Genomic DNA, 19,240 nt, shown 5'->3' with positions numbered 1-19,240 from the left:
CAAGGCTCAGATTTACTGCACTATCGAGCAGAGCGAGAAAGTGTTGTAACAAGCTACCGAGTCTTGCTCCACTATCGACAATATCGAGCAGAGCGAGATAGTGTTGTAACAAGCTATCAAGTGTTGCTCCACTATCTCGCTCTGCTCGATAGTGTCGCTAGTGTCGCTAATGTCGGTTTGTAAAAATTAGTCAAGAGTGGTTAAAGTTAGTTAAAGTGACTTAGTGCTGTTGCACAAGAAACCGTTACCCGTTACAAAACGATTAAAGGAAAGAGGCGGAAACTAGATATATTGACACATGGCGTAAAAAAAATCGGGACTAAAATCTATAGCTGGATGCTTGTCAAGAGAATACTAGGTAACGCAACTTATCAAGTACATACTAACTTATCAGGAGCGTTTTAGTTTAAAAAAACGAGTTTACTTTCCCACTTTTGTAAGTTTACTTTCCCACTTTTGTAAGTTTACTTTCCCACTTTTGTAACTTTACTTTCCCGCTTTTGTAAAAGTTCATTTCCCTAGGTACAACTGCTCAAGTTTAGAGAATGTCTAATGTCCAATGGCAAGTAATAACCAGTAATGAACGTTTTTGTTCTGCACGCATTTATCAAGGAATCTGATAGTGACGTGTTGAGAAGGAAAAATTTTTGTTCCAGTGCGACTTTTTTTCATTCTCCTTCTGTCTCTCTCTTTCTGAACAACTAATTTCATTGATTGAATACTGGTATCATGAATATTTTCAGATTTCTTGGTGATATCTCCCATTTGGCCAGTATATTGATACTTTTGTATGCAATTGAAACAAATAGATCAATAAATGGACTTTCACTAAAGACACAGGCGTTATATGTCCTAGTGTTTGTCACTAGGTATCTCAATTTATTCACCAAGTATTATTCGCTTTATAACACCTTGTTGAAGATAATTTTTATTGGAAGCTCGATATATACGGTTTATGTAATGGTTTACAAGTACCACAAGACAATCACAAACCATGTGGATACATTCCCCGTGAGATATTTGGTGGGAGGTGCAGTACTTGCTAGTTTGATTTTCACGCACAAGTATACACCCGGAGAAATCATTTGGAGTTTCAGTTTATGGCTTGAAGCGGTTGCAATTTTACCCCAACTATTTATATTACAAAGGACTGGTGAGGCGGAAAACATTACTACTCATTATATCTTTGCCTTGGGTTTATACCGTGCGTTGTATATCCCTAATTGGATTTATAGATACTACGCAGAAGGTCATTTCGATTATGTTTCGGTATTGGCAGGTCTTTTACAAACAGCAGTCTATTCAGATTTTTTCTACATCTACTACAACAAGATTATGAAAGGAAAGAAATTCGAATTGCCAGTTTGAGAAAAGAAAAAGAAAAGAGAAGTCTTGGTTTGTATGTATGGGGAATAATCAAATTGACATACGACACTATCGAGCGAAGCGAAATAGTGGAGCACATTGACCAACACTATCGAGCACAATGACCAACACTATCTCGCTTTGCTCGATAGTGGAGCACATTGACTAAGAAAGATCAATTTAGTTTTAAATTTTTTTTTTTTTTTACCCCTTTGTCATCTATTATTTTCCCTTGGTTTTCTCCTCCTTCTCCTTCTTTACTCTCCTCTTGTCGAGCGCAAGATCAGTCTCTTTTCAAAGGATAATACTCTGTTCTGACTCCGTCCTTGGTAACAACCATGATTTCAAGAGCATCACCTACGTATATGTGTCTTTCCCCAGCGGAAGTAAACGCATCCCTAACCAAGTGTATTACTTCCTCTAATGACAAATACTTCAAGGGCTTCTTTTCCTTGCCATCACTCTCGGGCACATATTGGTTTTTGAAATTGACTTGATTGTCTAAAAAGGGCATAATCAAACTTGCTGCCGCGCCTCCTGCTCTACATTGCTCCCTTTCATAGCTTCCAACAGGATCGTAAGAATAAATCGCACCTTTGCCTTCCTCGTCAAGACCTGCGATCAAAGTACTCACGTAGTACGGGAAAAATCTCTTACCATACAAGAGATGCTGGATATACCTTGCAGCACTCTTGATTTCTAATTTCCTGTTTTCATTATCAAACTTGTACCACGTAAACGACTGCCTGAACTTGTCGACCAATGCAACTCCATCAGCAGCAAAACCATTAGCTGTCATTAATATATTATCTCCAACATTATGCACTCTTGGCTCATATCGCGATTGTATCGAGTATCCCTCTACTTGCCTTGTATCTCCGGCCAACACGGCAAAGTCTTCGCCGGCAATTCCCAAAACAGTTCCACCATTGTCTGAATATGGGTTGAACCTATGTTCTATAGGAACAGAATGTATTTCTGAGGAATACTCAGACGCCATCGTCGTTTGCCCTGACATCTTTTACCCTTTTTCTACTTTGGCCCACACAAACAATAAAAAGAGGAAGGATTCTTTATAAATCTTGTCACAATAGTCAAATGCAATTGGCTTATCCTTTGGAACTAGAACTAGTGACTTTCTTTCATGACAATTTCCTTCGCCACTTGCAGAAAAGATTGAAATTTATTATATGCAGGAAAAAGAAACAAAGAGTTTTTCAATATAAGCTACTAGATGAGCAAAGGAGGAGAGAAGGAAGGGTAAGTCCAGATGAGCAAAGGAGGAGAGAAGGAAGGGGAAGTCCAGATGAGCAAAGGAGGAGAGAAGGAAGGGGAAGTCCAGATGAGCAAAGGAGGAGAGAAGGAAGGGGAAGTCCAGATGAGCAAAGGAGGAGAGAAGGAAGGGGAAGTCCAGATGAGCAAAGGAGGAGAGAAGGAAGGGGAAGTCCAGATGAGCAAAGGAGGAGAGAAGGAAGGGGAAGTCCAGATGAGCGGAGGAGGAGAGAAGGAAGGGGAAGTCCAGATGAGCAAAGGTGGAGGTATATTTGGCTGTACGAAATGTTGTAGTTTGTCAAGAATGGCTGAACAAAGGTTCAACAAAGGGTTATCTTCAATTTGCCTCATTTTCCCATTGCATCATTCCCCATTGGCTCATTTTTCCTTTGCCATTTTCCCATGCCTCATTCCCCATTGGATCATTTTCCCTTTCCCATTTCCCCTTTCACAAATCTTGACCAGGACAGATCTCAGCAGATGTGGTTATACACTCAAACCCAGTGACACTTTACCTATCTATTTTTGAATCCTTTTGCCCTGTTTGTTTTTGCCATTTTTTTGCCATTTTTTTAGCATTTTCAATTTCTTTTTCAAGTTGTAGGGATATGTATCAATCTCTCTCAGGTTTAGATATGTGGCTATGAAAACCGTCTTTCTTCCTGAATTCGACCTATATACGCTCGAGATATAACATTCCAGGACCTCATATATTTCTCCCTACAATCTGCAATGCAAGTATTTTCACCAGCGTCAAGAAAACTTTTGGGAGCCTCTATGCATTTTGCAAAACAATTTTCCGTTATAGTCCTCACCAATTCTGAAGCGTTTGCAGCGGCAAGCTCCTGACTAATCTGATTTTGAATATCTGCTTTTATCCTTTGAGCTTGCGCAGAAGGTGCCTGCTCTGACTGAGCTGGTATATTTGTCTCTTTGGACAGTGAGGAAGAACTATTCCAAAATCCCATGACTAGCGTCTTTTGCTACTCTTGATAATATCTACCCTGCTAATATATGCCCTGCTAATACATCTCTCATGAGATTTTTTCTTGAAAAATTTCCGGGGGTGTCAAACCTTCCAATGGTATATATCACGTGATATACCCTCGTCTTCCAATCACGTGATATACCCTCGACTTTTTTTTCTCTTCTCTTTTCTTCTCTTATTTCTTTCTTTTAAATTACCCTCGTTTCTCATCTTAAAAATAGATTTTACCTTTAAGCGAAATCAAAGTTTTGACAGGTTTGTCTCGGCGGCTAATATTTCACCCCCTTCCTCTCTTCCTCTCTTGCTCATCTCTTTGTTAAAAGATCAATTGCACGTTTCTTATCATAAAGAAAAAAAATATATATACTAAGATAGCAAACACACAAAACTCTCTATTTTACTATATATGTATATTTAGGTGTATATTTTAGAGCTGTGTGTTTGTTTGTGTGTGTGTGTGTGTGTGTGTGTGTATTTGTATCTGTAGTTGTGTCTATCTATGCCGCCTAGAGACGAATTGTCCAACAACCTGGCACAAGAGACTTGTGCCCATTTGTTTGTGTTGATCCACGGACTTTGGGGGAGTCCCAATCACATGCAGACCATTGAAAAATTTATCAAAGAGTCCAATTCGTCAGATGTAACCGACGACGAAATAGTTACAATTAAACCAGCATGTTTTCGATTTTGGAAAACTTATGATGGCCTAGACCTTAATTCAAGGAAAATCATTCAAGAAATCTTTTATGAGATTGAATCTTTAAAGGAAAAAAATCACCTTGTAGTGAAAAAAATTAGTTTTGTTGGTTATTCACTAGGTGGTCTCATATCTAGGTATGTCATAGGTTTATTAGATGAAATCGGGTTTTTCGATATTGTTGAGCCGGTGTTTTTTTCAACTTTTGCAACTCCTCACTTGGGAGTTCAGTTTTACAAGAAAAACGTGTTTGATGGAATTGCAAATAATATGGGGCCATATGTACTTGGAAAGTCGGGCGGTCAATTGTTTTTAGCCGATAACGACAAGGTTCTTTTAGAAATGGCACATCCAGAGAAGAAGTTTTTCAAAGGCTTGACAAAGTTTCAAAAACATATTCTTTTGGCTAACATCAAAAATGACCGAACCGTGGCGTTCTACACATCGTTCATCACCCTGTATGCACCATTTGAGGAGCTTGATAAAGTGAAAATAAAGTACTTGAAAGGATTACCAAATATCAAAATAGCTAATAAAGTAGTGAGACCAAAATTTGTAGATTTGACCAGGTCCCACATTCTTCGCGACGAAGACTCAAAGCACTTTGGTGGTAACGTACAAGAAGAAACCCCATTTCTTAGAAGAAGCAAAGTGACAAAATTGCTATTTGTTTTGTTGTTGTCATTCATATTTGTGCCTTTTTGGATTCCCTTTGTGCTCGCTACGAGCTCAGTAGTATCGCTCTACAGTTACATCAAAGCCAAAGTACACAAGAATCCAAACATCAAAGAACATTGGTCGCGAGTTGCTCATTACGTGTATGAAAATTTCCCAATAGATCCCCATGACTCAAGAGCGAGTCAAAAGCAGAGAATTAGGCGGAAACAGTTGGCAGATCATGAAAGCTTCAAAGGTGATACTTCCCAAATTGCGGAAAACACTATGGAGGGAATGTTTTATGCTGAAGAAAGATTTGCAAGCAGAGCTTCCGGTGGTGCAGAGATCAACGACGATGACGATGAAGAAAACGAAATAGAAGGAAAAGGAAAAGAAGAAGAAGAAGAAGAAGAAGAAGAAGAAGAAGAAGATAACGAAGATTGTTTTTCCAAACCGATTATAAATAATACAATAGAAAGCAGTACAAACTCAAACACTACTGGTACCAATGACGATACCGATATCAACAACAGCACCACTGTAGATGCGTTTGAGCCAGATATGGATTTTGACTCGCTTGATGAAATCGTCAAGGGACATCTTTCAACTTTGAAAAGTTATAACCAGTTCCCATTATTCAAATCCGAAACCGAACTACCCCTTAGTGAAAAGGAAAGATTCATTATGGATAACTTGAACAAAATTGACTGGATCAAAGTCCCGGTTTTCCTTGATGTATGGAATGCCCATGATGGTATTGTAAGTCGAAGAGGCCCCAAGGCAAATCCCAAAGGTGCTGCTACAGTTGGCTTGTGGGTATCTCTCTTGAGAGCTCTTATGCAGCAAGAAAAGACTACTATCGAGCGTAGCGAGAGGGTGGAAAATAGTACTCCAGTACTCTAGTACTGGTACTATTGAGTGCAGCGAGAGGGTGGAAAAGTGTACTCCAGTATTCTAGTACTGGTACTATTGAGTGCAGCGAGATGGTGGAAAACAGTACCCCAGTACTCCAGTACTAATACTATCTCGCTACGGTCGATAGTACAGAAATGAGGCCATCTACTTTCTTATATATATTTATTTATTTATTCATTAACTCATTCTCTACCCATTTTCTCAGCTAGTGTCGGTGTCGCTCGACAGTGTCAATGGCAGCTAGTGTGCTCCACTATCTCGCTCTGCTCGATAGTGTCGGTCGATAGTGTCGGTCGATAGTGTCGGTGATACTTTTCACATTGGCGTTAAATTTTTCAATTGCTCGGTAATGAAATCTCAAAGCCGCTCTTGCAAAAAAAGATTGAAAGCAATCGAGATTTTTTATTAGCAGCAATTAAAAGTATCATTAACGGATATATTATAGACGAAGAAGCTATTATCGGCATATAGTGGTGGGGAGAAGTATGATAGTACGTCTGTTGAAGAATTATAACAGGAGTACCAGCTTTGGTTTGCTTTTCAAGCCTCCAGCAGTGAGGCAATTCCATAGATCTACTCAATTCATCAATAACAGTTTCAAGACAAGGGCAATTGTTTGTGCGAGTACAGGACTCGGGGTAGTGTTGTATTCGTGGAGTTCGCTAAAAGATAGTTTGCTTAATGATGTACGTGCATTGGACACTTCAATACATGAGCTTGTTCCCTTGAAGAGCGCTGATACTTTTGAACAAGGTCTTTATCAAGCATCTCAAAATGAAGAGCTCCAACAGTTTGACGAGTTTCGAGAAAGTAAGACCGGCAGCTCTTCCATATTTGTTCGAATAATTTACCGCTTGCTATTCGCGTTTGAAGACTATATTGCAGACCCTTTGCTCACGTTTGGGAGATTTATAGAATTGTCGTGCATATTTTTGCCGGTATTGTTAATTAGTCCAATATGCTGGTTTGGTAATAGGCATCGAAACAATGAAGGATTGCTCGTGCGTACTGGTGCAACTTTGTGGTATCGGTATCTTCGATGGACTCTTGAGCTAGCGGGAGCCTCATTCATCAAATTGGGACAATGGGCTGCTAGTCGAACAGATATCTTTCCACAAGAGATGTGTGATGAATTGGCTACTTTACATAGCAATGCTCTGGCGCATAGCTTTGCTGCAACTAAGAAAATTGTTGAAAAAAGTTTTGAAAACTTACCCTTTAACGAGATCTTTGACGAGTTTGATGAAAAGCCGGTTGGTGTTGGCGCCATAGCACAGGTTTACATTGCAAAGTTGTCAAAGAAAGTGTTGCAAAAGGCGGCAGAGGATGAAAAAAGGGTTGAGAATTTGTTAAAGACAGAAAATGTAGACGACGAACCCAAGGAGAACAAGAAGCAGTTTTTCAACAAGTTAGTGGTAACTGAGCATTTGAGCATTAATGAAGCTGTTGCTATTAAAGTTTTACATCCAAATGTAGAAGTTAAAATCAATAGGGACTTGAAAGTGATGAAGTTTTTTGCAGATTTTATAAACATTATTCCTACCATGGAGTGGTTGTCTTTGCCAGATGAAGTTGAGCAGTTTTCAATATTGATGCGATTGCAGTTGGATTTGAGAATAGAGGCAATGAATTTGGCAAAGTTTAGAAAAAACTTTGAAAGTCGTTCAGATATACATTTTCCTAAACCATATTTGAACTTCACCACCAGAGATGTTTTGGTTGAAGAGTATATTTATGCGATACCATTGAGCAAACTTTTGAACTTGTCTGAAAATTTCGGAAAGAATTTATCAAAAGAAGTGAGCGACAAAGGATTAGATGCTTTTCTTAAGATGTTGATTTTAGATAATTTTGTGCATGCGGATTTGCACCCTGGTAACATGATGGTGCGGTTCTACAGAAACGAGCTTTTTCCGCATGCTAAAGAATACAAAATTGTGAAAACAGCAAATGACCAGGACACAAATAGAGTAACCAAGGAGCTCATGCAGCTTGGAAATAACCAATCTGCTTGGTGCGAGAGATTAGCAAGGTTGTATGAGGAAGGCTACCATGCAGAGATATGCTTTTTAGATGTTGGGTTGATTACTGAGTTGAATCACAAGGACCGAGTTAACTTCATTGATCTATTCAAGTCTCTCTCTGAATTTGATGGATTTAAAGCGGGTGAGTTGATGGTGGAGAGGTCGCGAACACCAGAGACGGCAGTTCATAAGGAAGTTTTTGCATTAAAAGTGGAAAAATTGGTGGACAAAATGAGAGATAGAACGTTTACTTTGGGAAACGTGAGTATAGGAGATTTACTTGAACAAGTGTTGGGCATGGTCCGTACGCATCATGTACGGATGGAGGGAGATTTTGTGACTGTTGTAGTGGCAATTTTGCTTTTGGAGGGAATAGGCAGGCAACTAGATCCAGAATTGGATTTATTTGCAAGGTTCGTATATGCTTTATTATTTGGATTGCCTACCGAGGATATATCTTTAAAAGCGTTGATATATTCCTAGGCTAAAGGGGAACCCAGTTAGACTAACATGTGTGATTCTTTTCTTAATTTTTTTAATTTTTTTTTTTAGTTCCTTGCCTGTTTTGAGAAAATTGGGAATGCTGAAAGAAGGGAGGGATATTTTTAGAAATGAGAACAGTTTGAGCATGCTCAAAATCTGGTTGGCATTAGAAGTAAGACAATTCATTAATGCTTCTATTCAAGATGTATGTATAACATTAGAGGAAAAAAAAAAAAAGAAAACAAGTATTAGGTATCAATACTAACCATTCAATTGATTATAGATTCACACTTTAGTCAAGTCAGATATGCTAAGTCCCAACGTTTAGTTGAAAGAGGACAGATGGGAAAGAGCATTCTTTTTGAAGTAAGTATAAGAGATCTGATATTTGAAAGATGGAGATTAAACATTAGATATACAAGTTTGTAGTTAAAATCGAACAAAAAAAAGAGCATTATAACAAACTGGTTATAATGCTCCTCCTGTTTCGCTGACAACACTCCCCCGTTGACAACACCCCCCCTCTCCTTTTACATCCTTCCTTATATTCTTCTCTATACCCTTCCTTATACTCTTCTCTATACCCTTCCTTATACTCTTCTCTATACCCTTCCTTATACTCTTCTCTATACCCTTCCTTATACTCTTCTCTATACCCTTCCTTATACTCTTCTCTATACCCTTCCTTATACTCTTCTCTATATACTTCCTTATACTCTTCTCTATATAGCGTAACTAATATCAACGACGGGATACCTATATCACATGGTAGCGTCTAACATAAATAAAGAAAAGTCAGATACAAATTTGTATCGTGTATTACTAGTATATATATATAGTAGATTTTCAGATCAGTAGGAGTTGTTGATAACAATATCTCATTGAGCCAAAGATACGGTAAAGCTTTTATCTATTACTTTTAGACCATGCCTATCAAGTCATTAGAATCCTATTTGTTTGAAAGAAAGCTTGTCTTTCAGAGCTCAATCGACATCTTGACGAATTCCACTATTGGGATTGATGTAGAACATTACTTGAGTAAAATCTACACTCAAAAAAAGGAGCATTATTTGTCAGCAATTGGAGGTGTACCATCTTCTTTGAAGGAGTACTTGCAATCTGATTTAGAGGTGTTCAAGCAATATAACATTAAGCCGATATTTGTGATATCGGGGTTGAAAATAGAGTCCCAGTTGACCAATTATAGACCAGATGAGTTGTCGCCTTACGAACAAAGCGTCGAGCACACTTGGAACAAGATAAGTAGTTTCCAGAAGCAAAATGCTCACCAACACCAACACCAACACCATTTCCCCGGAATGGAAAGTTTTAGGTCATTAACGGAAACGATCCCATTAGAGCCAATGATAAACGATTTGGTTATAAACTTTATCGAACTAGGTATCGACTATCTAATAACTCCCTATGATGCCTCATTTCAATTGTCGTATTTGTATCAAAAGAGAATTATCGATACCGTGTACGCTTCTACCGACATTATGTTAACACGTATAGATAAGTTTATTTTGGGAATGGAGTTCCAATCCAAGGAGTTTCGGTTTGTTGACAAGCGCAAAGTGTTGCAAGAACTAGCATTGAATGAGCGGCAATTTATGGATCTCAGTTTAATGGTGGGTTGCGGCTTACAACCCCACACTTTCCCAATCTTTCAGCCTCAGCATAGACCAACTCCGCAGCAACAGTTTCCTCCTGTGAGCTATTTCAAGCAAGGTTTGGATATGGTGTACCAATACATACAATTTAGCGGGAACAACAATGACCTTTATGGCTATATCCTAAACTTTAATGAACCAAAGTTTATTGATTGGTACATAGCAGGCCATGTGGCCTTGAAGTATGTTCCAATCATGACACAAGAAGGATACACCGAGTTGTATAATGTGGAGATTGCAAAATTAAAATTGAACAAAAACGTTGATTATTTAACAGACGAAGAAGATGAAACAGAAACCAAAAGTGCCAGCGGCAAAATGGCTGAAGATAAACGAATTGTTAAAGTCCCAAGCGGCTTGCATGAAGTGATTTCGCAAAGGTTACCTCCCGAGCTTTATCTTTATCAATCTGTTGGATTGTTGCCCTTGGGATTGTTGAGTTCAATAGCGCGAGGCTCTCACAATGTGAGACCCCCATTAGAAATGGGTTATAGTGTCACATACCAAAAGCTAGTGGCTTCCAAATTCTATACTGACCTCTTGGACTACCAGTACAATTTGATCACTCAACTATTGGCACGCTACTATCAGGTAAAGAAGATAAAAGTTAAATTCTGGTTCAAAAATAGTGTAGAGGAGCTCAATAACAGGATCACACCTTCTGTGGGCAAAAGAGTTGAAAAACTCTATACTGTGCTTGATGGTGGTCTCGATGATAAGTTTGATTTACAAACTTTTTTCACTAATGGGTTGAATAGCGAATCCACCACCACGATTAAAGAAATCAAATCACCTCGCGATGTTTTATCTACTGCCGTACTAAGAGCGCTTGTATTGTATGGTATCATTGATGAGAAGCAACTGCAGAGTTCGTTGTCATCTATTGGTAAGATTTTGCAAAGCTTTTGCAGTAAAAACAAGCTCAAGCAAAAAGATTTAGAACACCTAGTAGCAATTTTATTACTTTTGAAATCAAACAGTTTGAAGCTAGACCTGAGTGAAAAGGAGTTCACAGGTACTCCAAAATCGTACAAGAATATCCATTTGGCCGGGAGCGGGGCTCCTTATAGCTTAACCGAGATTGAATCCAAAAGCATTCTTCTTATTTCTAGGATATTTTCCTTAAAGGGATTTAGTGCCTCGCCAATCAATTACCAAGGCCCTATATCACGGAACCTTTTAAGTTTTAGAAGCCACATTGAGTTTGTGACATCTAATCTATTACACACTATTGAGTGCCTATTAATCGACTTGATTGTTCGACAAGAAAACAACCATATCAAAGCAGGCTACCAAAGTAAAGATGACTGGTATAAACTAGTTTCTCAGATTCCCTTTTATCAAAGTATAAGCAACACTTTGATGGGGATCGTAGCAGAGATATACTTTGAAGTGGCACTAAAGCACCAAAAGACGCCAGGAACAAATATTCAAGATTCTATACTATTTGCAAAAGACTATCTCGCAAACCACATATTTCTTGTTCATTCTCCAAATCACAATATCAATATTCAAGGGCTGAATGCTGTTACAAAAGCTCAATTGGAAACCGATTTACAAGATGGTGTACAGTGGTGGAAAACATTTGTTAACTTTATGAAGATAGTCAATGAGTATGACAACGGGTTATGCAGTGCCCAACTTCTCAACAACATCACCGATGCAGATGCATTGTTGAGCCAATTTGTATAGAAATACTCTTTGATGAAATATCCTTTAATAGATACTGTAAGAGAGACTGAAAAATTCCTTCAACCATTTTTCATTTCTACATCTTTTTTTGCGCCCAATAAGATATGGTTAGTACTGTTTTTCAATCTCGAGGTTTTCACCGAATGTCTTCTACTGTCTTAAGACCATGGCTAATTGCGTCTTGGCTTAGGCGACTGAAAGTTAGTAGACGCTTGTTTACGTCGACTTTGCGAGTATTCACCGCTGATGTACACGAGCTTAATAATGGTGGTGGACCATTTCTTTCCAGTACTTTTGGAAATCCTTCCACTCTACTTTCCATACTGGTGCCTGACTCGGGAGACATTTTTGTTGCTCAGAGTTCTATTTTGGGAATAACCGGAGACATAAATTTCGTACACAGAGAGTCAAAGTTATTGCATGGAGTCACTTATCACAAGTTGACATCATCATCATTATCAGCAGTAGCACCATCAGCAGTAGCACCGTCTACTTTACTTGTCGGCGGGAGAAGAAATAACTACACCATTTTAGATTTGGCTGAACAATGGCAAGTTCTTGATGTTTCCAGAGTCGTAGCATGGACAGGTGTAGATACAGAAATTGAAATTGAAAAGGTTGAGTTGCTTATGAAGCGTAGATCTTTGAAATTATCAGGAGCGGGTTCTTTAGTACTCAAAGGAAACTCAGAGATGGCTAGGTTGAATGTGAAGGAAAATGAAGAGGCTTACATCAATCCTAATGCATTGATAGCTGTAGCTGGTCTAGGAGCTAATGACTTGAAGAAGGATCTATTAACTGTGCCAACTTATGAATTACACCAATTGGAAATATCCCATTTTAGTTGGCCACAATTTATTGTTGACCCTGTGCACAATTTTAGAAAAGACGCTTTGGCGAAACTTCTGGAGGCTAAAACATACTTGCGTCAGTATTACGAGCCTCTTGTTCCTTATATCACCTATCTCAGTAAAGGACTCGGCAACTTGTGGTATAAACTATATACACAAATCAACGGCAAATTCATTAGAAAGAAACCAATTTACATCAAAATTTCAGGTCCATGTTCAGCACTTTTCGAGAACCAGCCGATGCTACACAATAGCGACATATTCACAAATAAAGAGATTAACGACGTTTATAAATGAATTTATTTTTATCTTTGTTTTATTTCCCTACTTCTTCATCTCCCTCGTCTCCCTCGTCTCCTCCTCCTCCTCCTTCTTCTTCTTCTTCTTCTTCTCACAGAAAACTTGTTGCCTGTAATTAATATAATACATAAGCTCAAAAAAAAATAAAAAATTGACTGTTAATTTTTTGTATTTCATTCATCGCCAAACAAATTACTCAATGCCCCATTTTCTGTAAAAGGGTCATTCATGACATCTCCACTAGGACCAACTTTCTTCCTTCTTGCAATTTGACCTAATTCCTTTTTCCTCTTATTTAATTCCTCTTCTTCATAAGCAACATCATCCTTGGATATTCTAACAAGCTCTAACAAAGCGGCTCTTTGGTGTCGTAATGATTTGGACGAGACTAATAGCGACTCAAAATTCGATATATGTTGTGGCTTAATGTTTGGAAGGTTTTGCATTAATACCCGAGCTGCATAATCGTTTTTAGAACGGAGTTGACAATATAAAGTTGTCAATGCCAAAGCTGCTTCACCATGAGTTTCAACAAAGTAATCATCAAGCAACACGCGCAACAACGCTTTGATCAAATAGTCGCACAAAAATGTATCCACCTCATCATCTTTTAAGGTAACCTCATTCACAATATTCCGTATCACCAATATTGTATTAAAAGAGCATTTTGTGTCTTTGAAGTTGATAATGTGACAACATATCTGCAAAAATGGAGCAAGTACTTCCTTGTGTTCAATGATTAGTTTTCTACATGCAAACTGGGTATCAGTTAATGCCTTTGCGTTATATTGACCAACAATATCCATCAATAATCTCACAACGGTAGCAGTCAATTGTCGAAGCATGTGTTCTTCCATCATCTCTTCCGATAAAGTCTCGTCATCTTCGTTACCTTGCAACTGAAGACCGCTTTTATAAATTTTGTCCCATTTGGAAACAATAAGATTGTCAATGTCGACTAAAGCCTTTGGTAAAAGCTCACACATAAAAACTTCAACATACTTCACAGGGCAAAACTTTATTACAACTCGGAGACAGCTGTTTATCATATGCTTCCATGAATGCAAAGTAACACCAACAGTGTCACCTGCTACTGCTTTCCATAGCATCGTGGCTATATTTGGAATCTCATAAAGCGTGTCCTCAAGTTGAGCAAGTGACCCTACAGTCAAGAATGCATATTCCCTAGTATATCTGATTAAATGACCAACAGAGTCTGCAAAATCTCTTAAAGTTAACGCAGCCTTCACGTTCTCCTCAATGAAAGTTTCTTTTGACTGAATGGAAACTCCTTGCTGCCAAAATCTCTCGGTGCAACTGTACTTAACAAAACTTTGCACTTCTGCAGGTAAGTCAACCCAATTTTCAGGATTATGATAAGCTTGGATTTGTGTTAGTAATTGCAAGATGTGCGGTACAATAGGCTGCACCCTGGGTTTCCACAATTTGAGCAAATTGACATATTCTGGCAGCTCATGACTCAATTTTTCAATACTATACTGAATGAAAATCCTCGTGGCTCGAATAGGAAAAATTGAACTCCAATGATCCTTTAAATTTGTCTTTAATAACTTGCCCTCATCATCCATTTTGGCTTCAAGCAAGTTTGTGGTGGCCGTGATGCCACGGCTTTGAAAGTACGACGCAATTTGTACAATACCTATTCTCTCCATAAACCAATGCAAATCCATTAATCCCTTTTCTGTCTCTGGCGCCGACCAAGCTGCAAGGTCTGGATCAACAATTTTGGCAAAAAGATCGTTTTTATCATCAATTGAAGACCTCGAGGCAATAACTAATAAAAAAGATTTGAAGGCCACATTCTCATGATCACTTACTTTCTTTGAGGATAAAATATTGGCAACAACATTTTCTAAATCATCAAAAATCTTTTTCAATGCTTCAGGCATAATATAGGCCAATCTATTCAACTCAGTCCCGCAACTTGCTCTCAAATCCCTAATTAATTCTCTATCTTCATCGTTTATATTTGGAGGATAAGGAAACGTTGCAGTTGTCAAGATTTTTTCCAAAATTTGGAACATGAGTGGACTATCAACATCTTTGAGTAAAGGCGCAAACTGAACGAGTGTTTGCACCTGTTTCCTAATAATCAATGGCGACGCTAAACTCATTGCTAATAATCGCTCCCCAAGCTGTATAACTAGCTTATTCAATCGATCATTTATAGTATCAAAGTCTTCTCCGTTGTACCATATTCTCCAACGAGAAATCCCTCGTATACTATTTTCAATGATGTTGAATTGAGAAGAGCCATAATTGAATGCTTTTGATTTTTCACCCAAGTTGTATTCATTTATGCATTTTCTGCCAAGCTCGGAGCTAAAGAAATTCTGCAATCGATTCTCAAGCCATAAAAGTCCTTCCTCAGGTTTTTTACAAACCGTGATTCGGATAATATCCTCATTGAACTTTCGATAGTTTTGTAAAAAGCTATTAGCATCTGGGGTTGAGTCGAAATCAACGTCAAAGAATTTCTTGGATATATTTTCATCATCCCAAATGAAATTAATTACTCTATCAGCTGAAATGTTCAATAAGGACATCATAATATCTATAATCTGTTGTTTTGCACTCAATTCGTCAAACCGTAATATAGTGACCCACATTTGCAATGATAATCCACTAATGATTAAACTTGGATGATCGGTTGTGCTTAAAACCAATCTAAGGTACCCGCTAACATCACTACCCTCCCACGAAACTTTATACTTTGAAGTTATGTTTAGGTACTCGCTAAGCGAAACAATCATTTCCACTGTTTTCTTGAGCAAGGAGTAAACTTGCTCATCTATATCATCGGGGTCCAATGTCAATGACTGATAAAACTCGGAAAATTTGGCAATTCCCTCACTTGTGAAGACTGATCCAATAAAGAAATCAAAATCCTCGTCCTCTGCATATGTTCTGGTGAAGAGAATATGCAAGCAATCAACCGCTAATGTTTTGATTCTAACATCCGCAACACTCAAAATGTTGATCAATGTTTGCATAATGTTTTCTTCTCGCAACACGGTTGGATGAATCCAATGCAAACACGTCTTGAAAGTAGACAAGATTTTGGATACAAACTTTGAATAAGTGCCATTCTGGTACTCATTGTTTGACATAATTTCTAACAAGAACCTTGACCATTCTATGAACCAGCCGTCTGTAGAAAACTTACAAACGGAAATTCTTGGGTTGTTCTGATAAATAGAGTCTAATATCCTATTAGGAGTGACAATCAAGACCGATAGCTGGTTTAGTATCACGCTATTTTTAGAAGCAATGGGATCTTCGAGAAGATAAACGTCTTCAAATAATGTTCGAAGTATAGTCAACGACAATTCGCGACAGGTGATGTTGTTATTCCATAGAGTCCATAAGTTTGCATCCATCAAAACCCACCCGTCCTCTGCTTCCTGGGCGGTCACTGCTGGTGACCTTGAGCCATTTTCAATTGAGTCGTCTTTATCCTCGACATCCTCGTCCTCCTCTAAAGCAAACCTGTCTTCGTCTCGCGACTCCGCCTTGTGCACCTGGTCCCGCTGTTGTTGGTGTTGCAGCAGCAGCTGCTGCTGTGGGAGCTGTGAGAGCTGTGAGAGCTCACGCTCACGCTCGCGCTCACGCAGCAGCGGCTCCTGCTTAACGAGATAATAGCCCCATATTCGCTTTGCTAGCGATACCCACAAGAATGCAATTTTCTCCTTTATATAATGCGGATCATTGGGCTCGACTTTATTAGCCAATTCTATAATCCAATTCTTGATGGCCGATATTTTGGTAGAGTCAAAAGTATGAAACTTGTACCTTATTGAGCTCTGTAACAAGGAAAGACCAAAATGCCTCACAATATAGTTGGATTGATTATTTTCCGGAAGGGCTAGTTGGAATCCCCAATATGGCGACTCTTCATTTAGTTTAACCGTTTCGAGAAAACTTTGTGCTTCTCTTCGTTCAAAATTGGTCGATTTAGGTTCATAAATAATACCCAAGGCTGATATGATTTGTCTCACGCCCCCACTATCCATTATCCTAACCTACAAAAGCCAAAAAAAAACAACACAGTTTGCAATACCAAAACCAAAACACACACACAAATACAAAGCCAAACAGAAAGCAAAGCCAAAGAAACAAAAGGTGTATCTCCCAGTGGACTTAATCGACCCTAGTTGAAAAAACAATGGTAATAAATTGGTATATGCACTAGCCAAAAGAAAAAAGATTAAATAAGGTTAGGTTAAGGGAAACGGGAATTTACCCTCAATCTGTTAAAACACACCTTTGAAAATGCTTGGTATTGAAGGAGGGGGGTCCCGCTTATAAGCAAATCCTACTTAACCTTTCACGTGTTTGAATCTTGTTCAATAACTCGCCTCAAAAAAAAAAGGGGGGGGGAGCTTCAAAGAGATGTATATATAATATAAGCAGGAAAAACAGATTTCTGATGAAGGTCACTAAAAAGGTCCATATAATAAGACCACAATCTTTATTCTCGACTTTTTTTCCGTCGAGCACCACTATCGAGCGAAGCGAGATAGTGGTGCACACTGACTACGCTATCGAGCTCCACTATCGAGCGAAGCGAGATAGTGGAGCATTGACTAATTTATTGCTATTATGATTTATACCTGACAGTATAATCTACCATAATCTACCATAGTCTTTCTCTACCATAATCTACCATAGTCTTTCTCTACAATCTTCTACAACTGTTGACACTATCGAGCGAAGCGAGATAGTGGAGCAGCACTGACTACACTGACTATACCGACACTATCGAGCGAAGCGAGATAGTATAGCAGCACTGGTTAGCTGCTACCGACACTTTGTAGCTTGTTACAACACTATCTCGCTTCGCTCGATAGTGTTGTTCGATAGTGTTGTTCGATAGTGTTGTTCGATAGTGTTGTTCGATAGTGGAGCAGCACTGGTTAGCTGCTACAGACACTGGTTAGCTGCTACAAACACTTTTTAGCTTGTTACAACACTATCTCGCTTTGCTCGATAGTGTTGCTCGATAGTGTTGCTCGATAGTGTTGCTCGATAGTGTTGTTCGATAGTCCTTGTATTTCTATCGGCCTAGCTCCCCTTAATAAATCACGCAAATCCCCCTTTGTCAGAAAAAAAAACCTACTCATAAAAAATCCTTCCTCTATAAAGCACCCTCTCTCACTCAAAAAATACCCTTTAAGAACCGCGTAGGAAAAAGAAAAGAGAAAGAGCGCAGGAAAAGACAAGAGAAAGAGTAGTGGTAATAGAACAGTAGTAATAGAGTAGTGGTAATGGTAATAAAGTAGTGGTAATAGAGTAGTGGTAATAGAAAGTTGTAGAAGATTGATTGCACTGACTATACCGACACTATCTCGCTTTGCTCGATAGTGTCAACAGTTGTAGAAGATTGACTACACTGACTGACCGACACTATCTCGCTTTGCTCGATAGTGTCAACAGTTGTAGAAGATTGACTACACTGACTATACCAACACTATCTCGCTTTGCTCGATAGTGTCAACAGTTGTAGAAGATTGTAGAGAAGGACTATGGTAGTTTATACCTTTGGGTATAACCCATAATAGCAAAAACAAAGTGTCGGTGGCAGGTAACCAGTGCTGCTACACTGTCGAACAACACTAGCGAGCAGAGCGAGATAGTGTTGTAACAAGCTACAAAGTGTCGGTATAGTCAGTGTAGTCAATGCTGCTCCACTATCTCGCTTCGCTCGATAGTGTCGGTATAGTCAGTGTAGTCTGTGCTGCTCCACTGTTCCACTATCTCGCTTCGCTCGATAGTGTCGGTATAGTCAGTGTAGTCAATGCTGCTCCACTATCTCGCTTCGCTCGATAGTGTCGGTATAGTCAGTGTAGTCTGTGCTGCTCCACTGTCTCGCTTCGCTCGATAGTGTAGGTATAGTCAGTGTAGTCAATGCTGCTCCACTATCTCACTTCGCTCGATAGTGTCGGTATAGTCAGTGTAAAGTTTACTAGAATAGTTCAGTTGAATGAGTTTGCACTAGAAGAAATTAATAAAACACAAAGTAAAGCTTGTAGAGTCAATGAAGAATTTTGTAAAATTAGCAGGGCCTGATTTTAAAGTCAGTAGAGCCTAGTTTTTTAGAGTCAATGGGGCCTAATTTTAAAGTTTATGAGGCCTTATGTTGTAGAGTCAATAGAGAGTTTTGTAGTCAATAGAGCCATAGGGCTAATTCTGATCCACTAAAGTACTTAATTTTGGCGTTTCGCTCCCTAACGTTGCTACTCAAAAGTCTCTACTTCTACTGCTCCACTAGCCTCGCTCTCTAGTGTTGCTACTCACAAGTC

General features: G+C 38.8%; 4 protein-coding genes across 4 annotated transcripts; 2 read left to right on the top strand and 2 right to left on the bottom strand. All coding sequences in view use genetic code 12, as the record gives it.

Annotated features, from left to right (window-relative positions):
• Nucleotides 1-729: 729 nt before the first annotated feature.
• KGF56_001541 (uncharacterized protein) lies at nucleotides 730-1,368 on the top strand (the record flags this gene model as incomplete). Its single annotated transcript, XM_049322675.1, has 1 exon — nucleotides 730-1,368. The coding sequence occupies one exon, from the start codon at nucleotides 730-732 to the stop codon at nucleotides 1,366-1,368; it is 639 nt and encodes a 212-aa protein (XP_049181268.1).
• A 280-nt stretch (nucleotides 1,369-1,648) lies between these two features.
• On the bottom strand, nucleotides 1,649-3,605 carry KGF56_001540 (PRE7; the record flags this gene model as incomplete). Its single annotated transcript, XM_049322674.1, has 2 exons — nucleotides 1,649-2,322; nucleotides 3,386-3,605. The coding sequence occupies 2 exons, from the start codon at nucleotides 3,603-3,605 to the stop codon at nucleotides 1,649-1,651; spliced, it is 894 nt and encodes a 297-aa protein (XP_049181267.1).
• A 615-nt stretch (nucleotides 3,606-4,220) lies between these two features.
• KGF56_001539 (uncharacterized protein) lies at nucleotides 4,221-12,914 on the top strand (the record flags this gene model as incomplete). The annotated part of the gene is made up of 5 exons (XM_049322672.1): nucleotides 4,221-5,855; nucleotides 6,440-8,233; nucleotides 8,685-8,723; nucleotides 9,325-11,687; nucleotides 11,957-12,914. The coding sequence occupies 5 exons, from the start codon at nucleotides 4,221-4,223 to the stop codon at nucleotides 12,912-12,914; spliced, it is 6,789 nt and encodes a 2,262-aa protein (XP_049181266.1).
• A 176-nt stretch (nucleotides 12,915-13,090) lies between these two features.
• On the bottom strand, nucleotides 13,091-16,951 carry MSN5 (karyopherin; the record flags this gene model as incomplete). Its single annotated transcript, XM_049322671.1, has 1 exon — nucleotides 13,091-16,951. The coding sequence occupies one exon, from the start codon at nucleotides 16,949-16,951 to the stop codon at nucleotides 13,091-13,093; it is 3,861 nt and encodes a 1,286-aa protein (XP_049181265.1).
• Nucleotides 16,952-19,240: the final 2,289 nt, after the last annotated feature.

The sequence above is a fragment of the Candida oxycetoniae genome (genome assembly GCF_023343755.2).
Source record: "Candida oxycetoniae strain CBS 10844 chromosome Unknown scaffold1, whole genome shotgun sequence".
Taxonomy (NCBI): Eukaryota; Fungi; Ascomycota; class Pichiomycetes; order Serinales; family Debaryomycetaceae; genus Lodderomyces; species Lodderomyces oxycetoniae.
Note: the sequence above shows the minus strand (reverse complement) of the source record. Positions and strands in the feature narration are given on the sequence as shown.